Source organism: Bidens hawaiensis, unplaced genomic scaffold (genome assembly GCF_021521415.1).
Source record: "Bidens hawaiensis isolate Kalapana, Puna unplaced genomic scaffold, B.hawaiensis_p1.1 tig00027057_1, whole genome shotgun sequence".
Lineage (NCBI taxonomy): Eukaryota > Viridiplantae > Streptophyta > Magnoliopsida > Asterales > Asteraceae > Bidens > Bidens hawaiensis.
In genome coordinates, this window is record NW_027494356.1 from 76,308 (window position 1) to 96,117 (window position 19,810).

Sequence of the window (19,810 nt, forward strand, 5' to 3'; positions counted from 1 at the left end):
AAGAAAAGTGATGTCTCGGGCTCAGTTGGTTAAAGTGATGCCTCGGGCGGGTATGTAAGTTTATTATCTTCCAAATTAAATAACTTAACAGAATGTTCACATGTGTTTCTTTTGTTTTTTAGTCAACCCGTGGTTTAAGATCACGGTTTGATCTAAGTATTGTTTACATGTGATATTGATAATTTTGCTTTTTTGCATTGAAGTGACACTACAAGTGAATAATGAATCCGTGAACCTTGTATTTTTAATTGAATGATTCTTTTGAAATCTTATATATTATTCGTACATGCATGAGGCAGGTTTAAAATAAATCATGCAATATATATGTGTGGAAGTTGATTATGAATTCTATTTAAAGCCATCCTATCATTTCTACAATTAAATTGTTAGGAGTTTCATAACCTGTGTTGTGAGATTAGAAAATGACTCCACGAGTGTTTCCTGGTCCAAATAGTTCTGATTTGTTATTTTTAGGTGAAAATCACCGAGCCTACCATTTGTTTCATAATAACAATTTTAGTCAAGAACCCCTAACAGTTCGTCGTGGCGATCAAAAATTTTGGGAATGCGTTAGACGTAAACCAATACCGGAGAACGTCATGCGCCACATACGTGTTGCTGGTTTTGGCGGTGTTATTGAATGCGGTGAACTTTTTAAAACGCAATTAAACATCCATGTAATATTGAATTTTGTATTGACCTTTCCTAAGTTGACCAGTTCCATTCTTTCTCAGATTACCACTGTTATCTTTCATTTTTTGCGTTAACATTAAGTTAGTGGAAGTTCGGATTTCCTCATTTCCGAAATCAATCCAGGTTCTCCACTTCCACCGGGATCTTAACCAAACTTGGATCAAAACACCTAGGAAATAAGAAAATGAACAAAGCGGCATCAGAGGTGGGGTAACTTAACTTTCTAAAACTATACTGAACTGAATATAAAACAAAATTAAAAGAACTAATGTGTGACTTTTGAAGAACTATGAACCACATATACACAGTTAACTCCATTCTCAGCTATGTATTTCATACTAATAGGTAATGTAGCTTAACTTTCCGAATAACACTTTAGAGCAGGTTAAAAATTTCCATTTTACCATTCATACAATTTAACCCATAAATGATAAATCAACATTTTTTTTGGTATTTGTGTACCATATATAAACTTTAATATTTTCTGTTTTAACACAAATATATACACTTACATACTTGAACTATACATACGAAAGTTCCAATTCATGCCTAGCTAATACATGGTCTTAATTTCAAAATAAGTCAATCTTATCTTTTGATCACAAATCTTGTTTTATCATAACTTTGAATTCCTTCAGACCATACATGCAAAGACTCAAATGGTTCATATATGTGCTGTGAGACCAAAAGTTGTCATATTCTATTATGCAAATAATGATCTTGGTTGCATCAAGATGGAGTCTATTTTATTTTATAGTAAAAAGATAAAAATTATTATTTGTAACGGTACCGGAAGCTTTACATATCCATTACTTGGCTTCAGTTTCCTGTAAAAAACTTGAATTATTCCGAAATTGGCGGCGAGTCCATGCAGAGATGGACTAGGTTCTGTTGGTACTTGGTGTATAACTCACCAACCGCGATAACTACTTCGTTTTGTGGGTTTAATCCATGTAACACGAGCAACTTTTCCTTGACCGACGGGTCTTCATTAGGATCTAAGTTTTCTATAAATTCAGCATGAACTTCCCGACAGGCAATAATAAACATGGCGGCTGTATCGGGTTGCTGAGCCTCATGCAGTGCTGCTAATGCATCTTGCAATGAACCAGCTGCTACGTACATTATTAGTGCCCCGCATTCCATAATCAGTCAACCATTCGGGTCAAAGTTTCAAGAGAAGTCCAGCTATTTGAATAGGTTAAGACAGGTCAAATATTTATAAGTGAATTATACCTCCATATGTTGTGTTCAGCATTTAAGACATGTCCTGCCCATCTTTGCATTACCCTGAAAAATATAACAAATGAGATGATACATATAAAATATATCTAAATAACATATTCTGCCTTGTTAAGTTTGAATAAACAAAAAGAAGATAATAATATACACAGTTTAATAATATAAAAACATGAACTGTCCTATTTATAAGATTCCTTATCATTTTGTACAACTAGGCGTGTAAGCGAACCGAACGAATACCAACGGTGTTTAACTTTAACCAAACAAGCGATCGAACATGAACAGTTAACGAACAAGGTTTTCTTGTTCGCATTCGTTCACTAAGAATATGAATGATTGAACGTGTTTGTGTTCGTTCGTTAATAGCATAAACAAATGGCTCAAGAACGAACATAACTGAGCTAAAATCAATTCAAAGTACACGTGAACAAGAATGTCTTGGTCTATTGGGTTAAAAAGTTATTAAAACCAGACAAAATTGTGATGAGCCTACAAAATTTAAATGAATATATTAACGACGTAACCAGACTAACTTAAAAAATGTAAACTAACGAACATAAGGGAGCAAACATAAACAAATTTAAATGAACGAACATAAACGAACCTTACATAGTCAGTTCCTTTCAAATGTGTTGCTGCCAAAGTTGCAGCATCGGTCCAACATCCAGCATCTTGGAGCAAACATATGAACATAACAGACAGCTTTAAGAATCAATCATAAACAGATAATCAAAGTATCATGTTTTAGGTATTTATCAGAAACAATAACTTCCTTAAAATACAACCTGTGAACAAGCTTCCTGATATCTCCCAACAGAGCAAAGCAAATGCGTGCCCGACAATGACCTGTCAGTCCTCACCATATTTGCTGCAACTACCTTAACCGCTAGTTCATTCAACGACCTTGAAACTGCAGATGAAAGAGCAATCGCACACAAAGCATTCAAATAGAAAAACGAGCTCTCTGGTGGAGTTGATAGCAGTAAGTGCACAGCAGCATTCAAATTACCAACCATCACAAGCCTGATATATATATTATTAGGAAATCCAGTTACCAATTGGTTTATTATGAATCATCCCCATCAATCTAAAAACTCAACAACGATATAAACTCACTCATGTACACAGTTCTGTATAGATTGTTCACCCTCTAGTTGCTCATGCCATGCAATACGTTCACTCGCATTTTCCCACAACTCTTGTTGGTCAAAAGCCATCATCCTAAGTTGGCCATCGTTCTACCAAGACAGATACCATATTATGTCTCAAACAAACTGACATTTTTGTTGTAAAGAAGCATAAATCATGTTACCACTAAATTTGTGTGATTTTTGTTGTAAAGAAGCATAAATGTACCACTGAAGTTGTGTGTGTTGACACTGCTTTAGATCTCCCTTTGGTAAACATCCTAGTTAGAGTAGCTGTATCATCAACTGATGTAGTTGGAAGTTTTACGGGTGCTCGTTTTAAAGATTTGTTAGATAACATGTTCAACAAGTGTTTTAATGCATGCGGCAATTGCAACCAAAAGTAAGCCTCTAAGGTTTCACCAAATATTGCAGCAGCAAAAGAAAACCTTGCAGCAGAACCCTTATTGAGTATAGAAGCATACTGTCGCACCCTTTCGTCATCTAATACACAACCTGATTCGATAAAACATATATAAAAGATTATAAAAAAAGAAAAAAAATAATGAACTTTTTTCATATATACATACATATATGTATGTATATGTATATGTATATGTATATGTATGTATGTATAAGATCATGATCATTTCAGAACTTCCTAGAAACTTAAGAACTTTACGAACTTGTTTTATTTATTTAGGTTATGTATTTAATATTCTTGGAGGATAGTTTTATCATATATTATATGAAATTTCTGATTGCATATATCTATGTTGGTTATTACACATATATGTAAATACGCAATCTGGCTATTATGCATATATAAACTTGTGATTACACATTTGCAATCACATAATTACTACATATAGTAAATGACAAAACTACCATCATATAATATTAAATATATAAAATAAATGAATAAAATGATTAGTTGTTAATAGTTCTAAAAGTTTCTGAATTATTTGAAAGTTATGAAATGGTCCTAATCGTATAAATCTTACATTCTCTTCGGTAAGGGTCTAATGCTTTAAGAAGCAACTCGGGGACAACCGAGCCACCAATAGGTGACGCGTCAATCAAATAGCTACGAAGGTCTCCAACAGATGACGAACTTCTTAACATTTGGGGATTCCCTTTAATATCTGGAATTGCACTATGTGTATCAAACCATGAGGGCTTTACCCTATATTGCAAGATCAACCTTAATGCCTGTTATTACAAAATTAAATACAATTTAACCCTATCATGTTCAGAATGAAAGGACAAATAAAGTATTGCTAATATTATATCACCATGGCATGTGGTGTAGGAAGCAATACAGGAGAACATATTGGCATTGGTCGAAAACGTTCCTTCACACATCCGGGATGCGTTACATTACTGGTTCTTTTGTCACTCAAATGATTATTTTATTATTTAACGTGACTAGAAATCAAAGCAAGTGATATGTGATGTGATGCATACATGTTAACCTGAATGAGACAAAAGCTACTATCGGCTCCAGCAATACATAATATCAAAGGATCATTTTTATCGGTTCGCACCGGTAACCAATCAAGTTCCAGTACAAGGGTTCCTGGATACTGAGTCTGCAATAAGGAATTGGCTAATGGATCTTGTGAATCCTGAAAGTGAGATTTTAATTCAATTATATATGGTTTGACAAATATTATTCAAATATTATGTACCTAAAAATATGTTGCAAAACAACAAGTAAGAAAAGAAGCAAAATGCTACTTTTCTCACTTACAAGATCAAATACTGAGAATGTATTGTCATTAAACAAAACAGCGATACGCCCGAGGCTACGGTCTCCAAGAACAACGGGCGAGAATTTGATTCTTCTAATTCCTTCCCTGTGAGTGCTGAAAGAGGAAGATTGTCCAGTTGTCACGTCCCACCACCGAACATTCCCTAATTTGTCCCCCATAACCTGACAAACAAATCATGTTGTTTTTGTTATGATATTAAACCTGAAGAAAATACACAAGAGAATAAACTAACCACATGAGGAATACGATAAGCCATTGCAGTAATCAGTCCTTCAGAAGATATAAATGATGCATCGGGCCATTTCGGTCTGCACAATTGGAAATAATCATCATGACAACTTAAAGGGAAGACATAACTGAACATGAGTGAATGCATTAGACCTAAATGGGACTACAAAATTCCAAATATCCTTAAGAAACATGTACCTGAAATCTCGGATCCTTCGTCCATGAACTTCAAACACTCCGAGTGCACCATTTACTAGAGCAAATGCAAAACTTTCTGTGAAGTCTTCTTGAGCTCCATCTGCATGTTAGTTTTGAGCATTAATGAAAACCTTCTTTCTTCCAAGTACACATAGCACAAAGTATCAAGAGATAAAGGGATAAATCAAGTTAAAAGGATCTGACTAGATTCTGTAGGCCCTCCTCCCACGTCAACGGTTTAAAACATGGCAGCCCCAATTTGCTGCCTCTGGCCAGAACCATTTTGGCATTTGTTTCTCAATTAACAAACATCTTACCATATTCATCAAGGTTTTATTTCTGCGCTCTGCCACTCCATTTTGTTGTGGAGTGTAGGCTGTAGTAAGTTGTCTTTTAATTCCAGAACTTTCACAAAACTCATTGAATTGTTTTGAGTTAAACTCACCTCCCCTATCACTTCTTAATGCTTTAATGAACAACCTAGATTCTTTCTCTACCATCACTTTAAATTGTTTAAAGTGGTCCAAAGCTTCACTTTTCTTGCCCAAAAAATACACCCAGCCCTTTCTAGAATAATCATCAATAAGGACCATCACATACCTTTTGCCACTTGGAGATTCTGGTTCGATTGGACCACAAAGGTCAGTGTGAATGAGCTGGAGTTTTTCATTAGCTCTCCACATACTTTTCTTTGGCACACTCTCTCTTTGCTGTTTGCCTAGGTTGCACACTTCACAATTTGTAGTAGGTTCTACCACCTTTCACAAGGCCCTTATACTGCATGGTTCGAATGGACTTGAAGTTCACATGTCCAAACCTTCTATGCCACATTTGACCCTCTTCATCACTTGCTGTCTTGAAGCACCTGTGTTGAGAAACTCTTACATTCACATTTACCAAAAACATTCTATTCTTGGTCATTGTTGAAGTTATTATCACACCACGGTGTGGGTGATATATTTTGCAAACACCTCTTCGAATCACAACGGTTAAATCTTTCTCTTGAAGTTGTCCTATGCTCAAGAGACTAGAGGTTAGTTCTGGAACATAGTACACCTTCGAGACAATTTGAGAGACACCTCCTATTTCCAACTTCACATCTCCTATTCCTTTCACATTTAGTCGAAGATCGTTGCCCAACTTCACTGTGTGCGCGAACCTTTCATCCAAGTTCATGAACCAATCCTTCCTCCCAGTCATGTGGTTCGAGCAAGCAGAGTCTAGGAACCACAAACCTTTCTTCGGCTCCTCCTTCAATGTGGCATGAGTCATTAGCAGCAGGTCTTCGCCTTCATCGAATTCGGTATAGTTTGCTAACTTCTCTGTTTGGTTACACTCATACGCAAAATGCCCGAGTTGGTGACATCGGTAGCATTCAACGGATGATTTGTCAAAGTCGGGTCTGGATCTTCCGCGTCCCCGACCACGTCCCCTCGTGGATGGACCTCGTCCTCTTCCCCTTCCTCTGCCAGTGGGTTCGAGTTCAGTTTTTAGCACCTGGTCATCGTTTGTTCTTCTACATAGCTTTTGTTCGTGCACCAACAACGAACTCTGCAACTCATCTACTGTCATTTCATCAGTATCTTTTGATTCTTCAATTGAGCACACAACATAATTGAAGTTTTCAGTTAGAGACCGGAGGATTTTCTCTACCACTTTTACATCATCCATCTCTTCCCCGAAGTTTCTCATCTCGTTGGCCGTTGTCATCACCCGGCCAAAGTACTCCGTGATACTTTCTCCTTCTTTCATCTCTAAGGTCTCGAACTCTCTTCGAAGCCTTTGCAGTTGTGCCTTCTTCACCCTCACGTTTCCTTGATACTTGTTTTTCATGGCGTCCCATATCTGTTTCGCCGTGTCTTTGCGGGTCATCGTCTTCACGATTTGCTTATCAATGGATTGAAATAGGTAATTCTGAGCCTTCAAGTCCTTGAGACGCATAGCATCTAGGCTCGTCTGTTGAGCCGGAGTGAGTTCTGCACCTTCACGTGGTTCTGTATAACCAGGTTCGATCACAACCCAGTGTTCCTTCGATTTTAACGTCTTCATCAGCAAACTCCAATGTTCATAGTCGCCGTCAAACTTTGGAACACTTGGAACTTGAAAACTTGCATTCTCTGCAGCCATTCTCTCTCAGATTTCTCTCCCAGATACCACTTGTAAAGGTAATAGAAAAGAGGTGAAAAATAGTCATGAACGATGAGAAAAAACAAAATCTAAGGTTAGACTCTACTTTGTGTTACATTAAAATGGAATTTTTTAACCTGCTCTAAAGTGTTATTTGGAAAGTTAAGCTACACTACCTATTAGTATGAAATACATAACTGAGAATGGAGTTAACTGTGTATATGTGGTTCATATGTCTTCAAAAGTCACACATTAGTTCTTTTAATTTTGTTTTATATTCAATTCAGTAAAAGTCTTATTTAATTGTATATCAGAGAAAAAATGTAATATCTTTTAGTGTAATTATAAAGATAGAGAAGCAAACAAGAATGCTCTTGCAACGTATTCAAGCTCAATGTTAAAACACGACGATTCTCATACCATCTTTCATCTACATCAATTGTGTTTTTAAAAGTTCACCTTTAATTCTTTAAAGGTAATATCAGTATGGTAAGGATACAAAAGATAAACGCAATTCAAAACAAACCACTTATAGTCAAACGAACATAAAAGTTTTAAACATTTGAAAACAAATACTAGGTAGAAAAGCCGTTGACTTAATTGATTACTTCCAAAGCTTGCGTAGAGACATGTTTTTCTCGGTTTCCTTCTTCATAACCTTGGCAACCGCCATCTCAAAATCTTCCTGTGTCACATGAACTCTCCTCTCTCTCAAAGCAAACATTCCAGCTTCAGTACAAACAGCCTGTATTTGTAATAGTAACACAACCACATAAAAATTATAAACAAATTAAATTATTATTTTCACATTTAACACACTAGTTCATAGGAGACATAATATTTTGGGTCAGTTTGACCTGTTACTAAAAGAACACCACTCATAATAACCGGACATAACCAAACCCATACAAAAGACTGTTGAGTATTATTATGTTTTCACAAAACCCAAACTTAAGGTCAGGTTCAGTTTTAAAATGTAAATAAAACGAACCAAACCGAATGTAAATTTTCATGCTTGATCTTTGAATGTTAAGTAGTTTACAAGAATTTAACAAAAAGTGTCTCAAATATTTTAGCCTAAATGTATAACAATAAATCAATCATAAATTAACAAACTCATTATTTTCAAGACCATATAGTAAAACTGAAACAGAACGAATCGACCCATGCACAACCCTAATGCCTACTTTTTATCATAAAGCTACTAATTATTACTATAAGAGATAGAAACTTCAAAGTCAAAAGTCAAAGTGAACAGGAACTGACCTTAAGCTCAGCACCCGAAGCGCCGTTCATCTTCTCAGCTATCTTCTTCAAATCAATTCCACGCATTAAGTTCATCTTTCTTGAATGAATTTTTAGAATATCAAATCGTGACTACAAACACACACACAAAAATCAGTCTCAATAAAATAAATTTCAAATATTTAAAGTCAAAAGATTCTCACATCTTCATAGGGATTTGGGAACTCAATTTTCCTATCAATTCTCCCAGGCCTGAGAAGAGCCTGATCCAGGATATCGATACGGTTTGTAGCCATCAAAACCTGAAAACATTAAAAAAAAAATTAACAATGCTGTATATATTTAGTCAAACAAACACATCCATGATTCCTTCAACTACCTTAATCTTGTTTGATGCTTCAAAACCGTCAAGCTGATTGAGAAGCTCAAGCATCGTTCGTTGCACTTCACTGTCACCATTCCCGCTTCCAGACTCCATCCGAGCAGATCCGATACTGTCTATTTCATCCATGAATATGATTGATGGAGCATGCTCCCTGCAACAACAAACAAAATTAATCATTAACGAGCAAAAGCATTTAGGCCCAAAGTTTCAATTAGGGTCATGTTTTGCTCAAAAACTTTCAAACATAAATGGTAAAATCAAAACCCTGAAACTAACCTGGCCATAACAAAAAGTTCTCGGACCATTCGAGATCCCTCACCAATATATTTCTGAACTAGTTCAGAACCAGAAACCCTAATGAAAGTACAGTCAGTATGATGAGCCACTGCTCTTGCCAACAAGGTCTTCCCTGTGCCAGGTGGCCCGTATAGCAGAACCCCCTAAAACATTAACAATATAATATTATAAACAATAAGCTTTGTATACAAAACAAAAGAGTTTGATCGATTAAAGTTAAACGAACTCATGCTGCATTCGATTTGGTTTACAAGCGTATCTATAGATATTGTGTGCATCGTTACCTTGGGTTGAGCAATTCCAAGACTCTCAAATAACTCTGGATGCTTGATTGGAAGTTCAATAACCTGAATTTTCATTTTCCAAAATATTAGAATCAAATGAAATGTTCCAGATGAAGAATAAAAAAACAAAGAAACTAGAAATAACAACCTCTTTAATCTCCTTGATTTGCTGGTCAAGGCCACCAATCATATCATACGTAGAATCAGGAACCTTTTCAACTTTCATAAGGTTGACGAGAGGGTCAACCTTGCTGGGTAAAACCAAGTGAAGGACATAACTGTCGTTGCGAAGGGCTACTCGGGTTGACGGAGTGATCTTAGTGATATCAATGCTTTTGTCAATATCAACAACATATTTGCCCTCTGGGTGCACCTGTTTGTTATAAAAGAAAAGAAATAATAAATATTTTGATTAGGTTTTAAATAATATTTATAAAAGATGAGTTCAGTAACCTTGACTAGCACTTTGGACTTTCCCATGACTTTAACAACTTCACCAACATAAGATCCAGGCTCTTGAAGCAGCTGCAACTCTTCCTTAAGCGTCCTCACTGTATTTCTTTAACATTATAATATAAGGTGTAATATTTATTAATAACAAGCTCGCTCTTGTATACAGTAACACTTGAAATTCAATAGCAACACAGTTTGGTAGTAAAATTAGTTTTGTTGAAACTTTGATTGAATTGTTGAATCTATTTAAAGATGTCAGTATTATTATTATGGTTTCTTGTTGTGGAGACGAAAGCATAACAACATCATCCACGGAGAATACAAACCCAAAAGCATAACTAACTAACAAGATCATAAAACATAGCAGGTATCGTTCAACAATTCTGATTTCACTAGGGCTGTAAACATATTAAGCCGAACCGAACAAGGACCTGTTATTGTACGTTTATATCGAACAAGCAAACTGTTAACAAACGAAATTTCTTGTCCGTGTTCGTTCCGGATACCTTTAAGTTGGTGTTTTTTTTATCTCATATATAAAATAATCACATAACACTCGTATATATTTTAATTAATAATAATAATAATAATAATTTTGTTCAAATCTATATCATTAAATTAGAAAAGTCACTAATAAAAACGTTAATGAAGAAATAAACAAACAGAAGACCTTATCGAAACAACAGAAGATTTGACTACCAAATTCGATACATATCTAACATACTAATTTGAAACCAACAAGTTCCATTAAAACAACACATATATCAATAATAATAATAATAATAATAATAATAATAATAATAATAATAATAATAATAATAATAATAAAGGTAGGGTTGGGTTACCTGTGGAATTAAGGTCGTTACGCTGGGCTTTCAGGCGATTGAGATTATGGGTCTTGTGCGGACGTGAAGCTGAGCATCGTGGATATGTTGGAGGTAATACTGCCTCAAACCCTCACCGGATTTGGGCCTTGAACAACACTTGTCGTCTGCTTTCATCGCCACATCCACACACGCCATTCATTCAATTGAATCAGAGGATTGTTTGGTTGCTCTTTTCTTTGTGCGCAAGACAAGATAGATCAAGAGTGTGTTTGTGTTTGTGTTTGTGTTTGTGTTTGTTTGATGGTTTCCAGTGTTGTTGTTATAAGCACATGACACCGCTTTTTGTCACCTTTTTATAAAGATAAAAAGTTAGACATACATTTATATGACCCCACCCGACCTGAACTGACCCGGATAGAGACAAAAATATTGTAATATTTAGCATACACATTAGACACTTGAATAGTTTCGATCCCTGTGAAATTTTTTTCTGGATCCGCCACTGAGTTGAGTAATGTTTTTTGATAATTAAAATAGACATCACTGTAACTATTATTACAGACTTATAGTATTAAAAAAGGTGAGTTGATTAAAATATTACTTTAGTTTTCTAAACTACCGAACATACTCGAACAAAATGGATACCTGATTAGACAAAATCTGAATAAACATGAACGTGACAAGACTAATCCGTATCCATTTCATCCAACTCCATATCACACAGATCAACTGTAAAAAGCTAACATTTAAAGTAAAAAGGTCATAAATCAACTAATTATGATATCAAGAATTAGGATAATGATTTTTAGTACTCTGTACTCCCACCTGGATTGAAACGAAAATAGTATATTTCAGGATTCATTGCTAACAATGTGCTCATTGCTTCTTCCATGCATTTTCAATCAATACTTGACCAATGTCCAAATATCACCCATCCATCTTTAATTAGAGAAAAAATAGATAGAAGTAAAAATTATATTATGCCACAAATAACAATATAGTACCATCAGAGTAATGATCGAAAATCAAGATAACATAGAGCTGGAGATGATGCTCTTATAGATTGCCATAAATCATGTCTACAACTTCCCACATAAGCAGTACTACTACTTACATACCCAATTTGAGCATCAACATAACGGTTGATAGATACCCACATACAATAATGTTACATGCATTAACTTCCAACAATAAAGAAGCGGAGTAATGATTACCGTTTATCAAATCAGTGAACGGTTTCAATTAGTCTCCACTGATACTGGCCACTGATTGCAACCTTTGATTGCATAATGGTTAGGGGGTTTCGACTTTTTTGTAACATCCACAAAATTTTGATCCAAATTTGACAACTTAGAAAAGTTGAAGGATCAAATTATTCTCAAAAATAAGTGATGAAAAAATCTAAATAAAAAAATAAAATTATTTTATAAGGAACTAAAAATGTTCACATCATCTCAAGTTAAAGATATAGAAAAAGGAAATTCAAAGGATTACGACAACATCCAAATATACTAAACCAACATAACAGGTTACCAAACATTCAGTAACAATGTTTATTTGTGTTTATTCATTCACTAAACCAACATAAAATATTTTTAATTAACGACTAAAAACGATAATATATACACCGATTTTATTACAAAATTCAAAGATTACGACAACATCCAAATAGACTCATAATTTAAGACAAAAACTCGAACTTCATGAGCAGTCTCGCTGCAGTATACGGGTTCCCTTTTCGGTCACACAAAGGAACTGCCCGGATTCCGGGCCTCAACTCAGAAACCGGAAGGCATGTTTGACCAGCAAAGTCATCTTTCTCAGACATGTCATATTCATGTACTTCAATTCTAAGTAAAGCAATTTCAGGAACAGTTAATTCAAATGTGAACTCTTCATTCCAAACTGGTGTCCATGTATCCTCTATTGGTTTTGTTTTTCTCATTATCTCATCAGCTGGTGCTCCTGCTATACCAACCTGTGTTTTATAATGTTTTATTATTATTGTTAACTAAAGAATGAGATTAAATATTGTTAATGTGTTAGTTACCCTTGTGTAGAAATCTGGTGGGGAGTATGCATCAAAATGAGTTTGTTTGAAATCTAGATGCCATCCATCTCCCATATAAACTTTCACCTGTTAAGTCACAGAGTCGGGTCAGCTATATTTTTTAACGGGTCAAACGGTAAAATCAAATTCAGTTTTAAAAGGAATGGGTTGAAGCTCACTCAAAGCGTGCTAAATATTAGATTAGGTTTTATTTATGTTTATTCACAGTCACAGGCCATCTCTTATTTCAGTTATTTGTCATACCCATGTAAAAAATCAAATTAAAAATTTCATACTGTAATTGAATTAATTAATTTTTTAAAAAAACTTTATGTAAAAAGAAAATGTAAAAACCTATTTTTAAACAAGAAAAGGGTTTATTGAATAAGAAACAATTTTAAAAAATAAAAATTAGAAGTTACCAAACAGCCCCCAAAGTCAATAAAAGTCCGAGTGACCAAAATTCTAATAGAGAGTTTCGGTTTAAATTTTAAACAATAGGGTTATCAATTTCATTATTTTACAAGCTTTGTTCGGTTTGGATAAATTTTTCAAAATAATGTTGAACTTTCTTTTAACTTTTGTCACATGTTGGGTCTCTCAAAATTTGATTTTCTTTGTACTTTTGTCACCAAAGTTTCACACGTTTATCTATTGACCCTTAAACTTTGATAACATAAACTTTGGCCATAAAGCTTTTAGTCTTTCATCTTTAGTCTCAAAGGTTTTACACTTTTACAATAAAAACTTTTAGACTTTCAACTTTCATCACAAAACCTTTAGAAACGTTTAGACTTTCAGCTTTGGCAACAAAACTTCTACAATGACCCAAACCAATACCAAAAAGTTTCCATTGCGTTCTCTTTGCAAAACGCGATAGCTTTCGAACATGTAATGCATTTAAATGTTCCACCGTAACATGCGGATATAAATACTTATGATAACCTAAGATAAGATAAATATCGAAGTCCTACATCGTAAACATGTTTTTGATTATTTTAATGTCTTTTTATGCTTTAAATATGTAATTTTCGTGTTTTAGTTCTGGTATCGTAATCAGCGTAACAAATACCGAATGACTTCGTGTCAACTCGCTGCCCTGACGCTCGGACTCGGACTTACCGACCATAATACCCGTAACAAGAGTAACCTATACCAGTATACCGAAGAAATTCGCGTTGACTCGTTGCCACAACATTTGGGTTTTACACACTTACTAACCGAATCCACGCTAACACATTGTCGCAACACAGCATAAACAAATCCAGGTATTATCAATAATAATTATTGTGGATACCGCTTAAATTTTATTATTCAAATTTTTATATATTATTATTACTTTTATCGTAAATGACCACAATAAAACGACCGATCACAAATCCTATTCCTAATCGATCAATCACAAACCCAAAAATATTGTTGCGGCGGTTAAACCACAAACCCTATTCAAATCGACAGTAAATTCGCAATCCGTAAACATGGCGGCGAACCATGACAATGTATGGTACCTAGACAATGGTGCAAGTAACCACATGACCGGTAACCGTTCTTTTTTCACAAATCTCAATGAAAACATTACCGGTAATCTACACTCTGTAAAAGGATCGTCCGTAGAAATCAAAGGCAAAGGAACAGTTACTTTCGATCTCAAAACCGGACATGAACAAACACTTGTTGTTCATCAAGTATATTACACCCCAAACTTACCCATTAACATTTTAAGTCTTGGTGTATTATCAAAACTCGGGTGTAGGGTAGTTATGCATAACGAGTTCTTATGGTTGTATGACTCGAATGAAAGCCTTTTAATGAAAGCGTTAAGATCGAGTGATTGTTTATACAAGATTACCTTACAAACTATACCCACTGTACCCACTCGTGTTGCTAACACGAAGAATGTGAAGATGGAAACGATACGATTAATGTTGGCTTTAGCCGCTAGAGAACAATGGGAAGTGCACCATTTGGATGTTAAGTCGGGTATTTTGCGTTCGGTCGACAAAGCGTTAAAAGACATTGGGTTTAATGTGTGTGCACAAGATCAAGCGATGTATAAGCGTGTTGATGAGAAGACGAAAATGATCTTGATTGTTGGGGTGTGTGAAGATGATGTTATTGTGACGGGGAATAATCAACAAGAGATTTTAAAGTTTAAAGCGCGGATGAGAGGAGAATACGGGGTGAGTGATTTGGGGCTGCTTGCGTGCTATCGTGGGATCGAGGTAGTGCAAAGTAAAGATGGAATCATGTTGAAACAAACTAGTTATGCTAGGAAGATCTTACAAGAAGCGGGTATGTATGAGTGTTGTCTGTCGAAATACCCTATGAAACCGAAACCGGTTTTGTCAAAGGATGAAGGTGGAGATTTGGTTAACGAGACCGTTTACAGAAGAATAATTGGTAATTTACAATGCCTCACACATACACGCCCGGATTTAAACTGTGCAGTTGAAATGGTAAGCCGATACATGGAAGCACCGAAGCGTAGCCATTTGGAAGCTGTGAATCGCATTCTACAATATGTTAAAGAAACCGAGCATTACGGGTTACGATATGGAAGAACTGGGGAGAAACGGTTGGATTGTTACAGTGATAGTAGCCATGGAACGAATCTGAGTCTTATGACGGATGGAAGAAGTACCACCGGGATGGTATTCTATCTTGGAGACGCACCAATTGCATGGTGCACCCAAAAACAGCAAACCGTGGCTATAACATCATCTGAGGCGGAGTTCATAGCAGCATCAGAAACAGCTCGGCAAGCGGTTTGGCTGCAAAGCTTACTAGAAGAATTAACTGGGAAGAAGGTGGAAAAAGTGCGAATGCTAGTAGACAACAGGCAAGCTATTGTGTTGATGGAAAACCCATGGTTACATGAGAGTATTAAACATATAAGCTCGAAGTATCTCTTCATTCAAGAATGTGTAGAAAACGGGCAGGTAACAGTTGAGAATGTATTTGCTCACGAACAGCGTGCACACATATTGTCAAAAGTGTTACCAAGAATAAAGTTTGCTGAGATGCGGGAGCTGTTAGGTGTCAAAGATCTAAGAGGAGCAAGTCAGAATTGAAGGGGAGATTGTTGAGGTTAATTTCGATTCAAACGTATGTTTTAAGTCAGTTTGTTTAAATTTCTAGTTAATTGTTTTGTAAGTCATGTTTATTGAGTATTCTTGTTTCAGTAAAAAAGACTTGACCTTTAAAGTTTTCTTCACTGAAAGCTTTGCTTTGGGATCAAACACCTCATTGTTAGGCCCATTTTTCATCAGAAAATCTGGTTTTTTCACATAACCGCAACCTCCATTAGCTCGAAACATTCCGTGCATTAACCAGAGTGCTCTACCATATCCCTGCATTAATAACAATTAACTTAATTATTCAACGTTACAAGTTACATGGTTTATAACAATATAATGTTATGTAACATGCACACCTGCATGTTAAACGCAATCATTTGAGCTCCATGTAGCCAACCGATCAACGGTTTGTAATTAGAGGAAGTGAACCGAGTGCCTTTAGGGTATATCCTAAGAATATTCTTCTGTGTAAACCTGGAATACAACAAAAGATCTTGAAACTTGACCTCAGGAAAGATTTCATAAATGTAAGAAAAAAATAAACGAATGGGACCATATGCGTTATGTTTATACAGATATGAACATACCACATGCACCATCCGTGTAAGTTTTTCTAATCATGACTGTAAATGATAATGAATGATTTAATTATTTTAACCTGATTATTTGCTGTTGATGGCGTTCTACAGCTCTTTCCAACTCCTGTTCTGCCAAACTTAAGCGTCTAACTTTATCGTTTTCAACTTTAAGTGCTTCAGTTAAACCGCCTTTCGGTTTGCCAGCATGAATAGCAATCAAACTTTTGTAAACAGGACAAGAATCGGCTCTCTTTATGTGGGTTTCTATATCTTCATTATCATGATCACTTTCATCACTTTCACACTGCACATAATTAACATATAGTTCATTAGTTCATATATGAAACACAAAAATGAACATCATCATGAACCAACCAACAAACCTTAATGCTTTTGTCTTTGTATGGTAGAGCACGTGAAGACTCTTCGCCCCAACCATCATCATCGGATAGATCTTTAACCCTTTGTGATTTGGAACGTTTGTCCTCTTCGGCTTCAAGGTACTCTTTTGGAGGTTTCGTTGAAATTAGAATTCGATACTTCAAGCTTTCGGGTGATGGTAGTTCTTTTAGATCACCTGGTTCGGGGCGGAGTAACATCTCCCCAAATGTTTCAGTAAGCATCTAGAAAAGAAGCGCGCGAAAGAATTAATAACATGATAACACGAGGGAGTATCATAAATCATATTACACAATAATAAACCTCAAAATGTAGATAAAAAAGAGTTACCTGAGCAATAAAACTGGCTAATAAACAAAATGTAAATAAAACTGGCTAATAAACAAAAGGGCAAACATATTCACCTGAGCAACCTTCTCTTGAAGATCAGGTGTAAGGTGATCCTCTAGTGTGATAATAACCGGATATGCAGAAGCTGTGAAAGCATGCTCTTTGATTGATTTCAAACACTTTACAAGTTCCACAGGTGTTGTGAGAGTCCTGCATGCATACAAACAATAGTAAGTGTTTAATCAATAACCACTAACATTCATGGTTCAGAAGCATGTAGTGAATATAAGTTGCATGTATACCTTCCATGAAGAACATGCACATTGTCTCTAGAAGAATTTGGCCATAAATCAAGTTCTATTACTCTTACGCCTCGTTTCAAAGCTTTGATGATCGGGACATCGCTGCAAGGGCTACTTAACTGGTTTCCAGTCAAATATGAGTTGTGACCGGTGTAAATGAAATAATGTGACAACGGGGCGGTCATATCTTGGTGAACCTAACATTAGATTAAGAAAATGTGTCAGAAACTTAAAATAAACTACATAAATCATTGTTATGTAACATAATTAGTCAATTATTATGCTTAATGTCATCTTTTATTCTATTTTATTTGATTTACCAATCAATTACCACATATTATGCTTAGATATTAGATATTCAGAAATCACAAAACCTTTAAGTTAAATCTTTAATCTTCAATCACTACCTTTCCAATAGTGGGCTACTAGCCATCCTCGCTGTCACATGCCCCATAATATAAAAAATCTAATTGGATTTGAACCAATATACTATCTGGACAAAAAAACTTTTTTACTTTTCAGTGACACCATTGACCAGTATTCTCACAGAATATGTCAGAGCACTTGTGGGCATGTTTGTTTTCAAATAGTAAAGATGAATCAGAAGTGAAAAAATCAAATTTACCACATGTGTTGGTTGTCCACCTATCCTTATGATTTAACAGCCAAATATTCCAATTAAATCAATCTAACCACAAATGTTGGTATATCCAAACCCTAATTTTCAAATTTCCAATGGCCTTAATTTCATCATCACCAAAAATACTAGGGGTGATCAAACAGATCTTACCTACCAAAAACCGACCCGACCTACTAAAGATTATAGCCTGCAACCGACCCTATGGTTAATACTCGCTTTTGGTCCTAGGCAGGTCTCTCGGGTCCTAGAACCGTTTTTAGTATTTGAACCGATTTATGCAAATTCTAGGCCATTCTTGCAGACATCGACCCGATCAGAACCCGATTTTTTGGTATTTGTAGAATCCAGAAACCAACCCCTATTGTATTCTAAGAGGGTATGATCAGTTCGAGTTTGACCGGTCTCACGGATCGGTTCAGATGAAGTGGTGAACACATACCAAAAATTAAAATTTCTGAAAAATACCAATACCGTACCGAAATATATCAATACCAAAAACGAGCTCAACCATATACCAAAAGCGAGTGAAACCACTTACCGAACATTGTACCGATTTTTTTTCGGTTCGGTACCAGTACCATTGAAATTACCGAAATACCGAAGGGTAACTATAACCGAAAACATGAAAAACCGAGTACCTATACTAACTGTTCGGCCAGTATCGGTACAGTACTAGTATTCGATAAAATAATTGCATCCCTAGATAATATTTTGCTAATTAAGGTAACAACAATCTAGCCATAGTTATCATTTAGCAAGCATCTAGAAAAAGTATTAAACAGTTACCAAAATCGTTTTAACTTTTTTCCCTAAAAAGCAAAAAAATCTGATATAAAAACCAAATATCTTAAATCTACCAGACACCAAAACTCATACCAACTAAGAAACATAATAATAATTATATTATTATTATTACACACGTACCTGAGATCCAATAGGCGGATTAAGTTCAAAACTGAACAAATAATGATGAAAGTCCTCTAACGTAAACGTCTTCCGGTTAATTAACGACGTTATCGGATGCCGTTTATGCAATACCTGCTCCACTATCCGCTCAACTTCCGTTTTCTCAACCATACTAACTCCGTTACCGGACTGATACTCGTTAATAAACACTAGCAGTTGGTCAGCCGTCATGTGTACCGCACCACCGGCGTAACGGTCAAACGCCTGCTTGACGTCATCCGGCGGATCGGCTTCCGTCACTTTAAACTTTCTGGTGAAGCAGCAACAAACTCTGTAACTTCCCATTGTGGTTGACTTTCGTTGACTGACCAGATCTGTTGGTTGATTGAGTGGTTATTGGAGATGAAGAGATTGGTTGCGTAGTGAGTGTTTAAAGTCAACAGATGGATGTATACATTAGATGCGTAATGTATGTATGTGTATGCGTATATATAAATGCGGAGCACATGTGTGTACTGAAACACGCATTGATTGATTTCATATACACAGATGAAGAAGATGGAGAGAGAGAAATAGTGAATTTGGTGTGGTATATTTTTTTTCTTATTTTAGACTTTTTATTTTATTTTATGTAATAATAAAAAATA

At 35.5% G+C, this 19,810-nt stretch overlaps 1 protein-coding gene and 2 pseudogenes across 1 annotated transcript; all 3 read right to left on the reverse strand.

The window, feature by feature from the left end:
- Positions 1-1,419: 1,419 nt before the first annotated feature.
- On the reverse strand, positions 1,420-5,946 carry LOC143574565 (uncharacterized; annotated as a pseudogene).
- Positions 5,947-7,863: 1,917 nt separating this feature from the next.
- LOC143574554 (26S proteasome regulatory subunit 8 homolog A-like) lies at positions 7,864-11,076 on the reverse strand (annotated as a pseudogene).
- Positions 11,077-12,480: 1,404 nt separating this feature from the next.
- LOC143574555 (phosphoinositide phospholipase C 4-like) lies at positions 12,481-19,741 on the reverse strand. Its single transcript, XM_077059146.1, has 9 exons — positions 19,182-19,741; positions 17,618-17,814; positions 17,390-17,525; positions 16,970-17,209; positions 16,667-16,890; positions 16,365-16,482; positions 16,129-16,281; positions 12,932-13,018; positions 12,481-12,859 (listed from the first exon to the last, which is right to left on the reverse strand). Exons 1-9 carry the CDS (start codon positions 19,506-19,508, stop codon positions 12,563-12,565), a joined length of 1,779 nt encoding a protein of 592 aa, XP_076915261.1. The 5' UTR covers positions 19,509-19,741; the 3' UTR covers positions 12,481-12,562.
- Between the last annotated feature and the right edge of the window lie 69 nt (positions 19,742-19,810).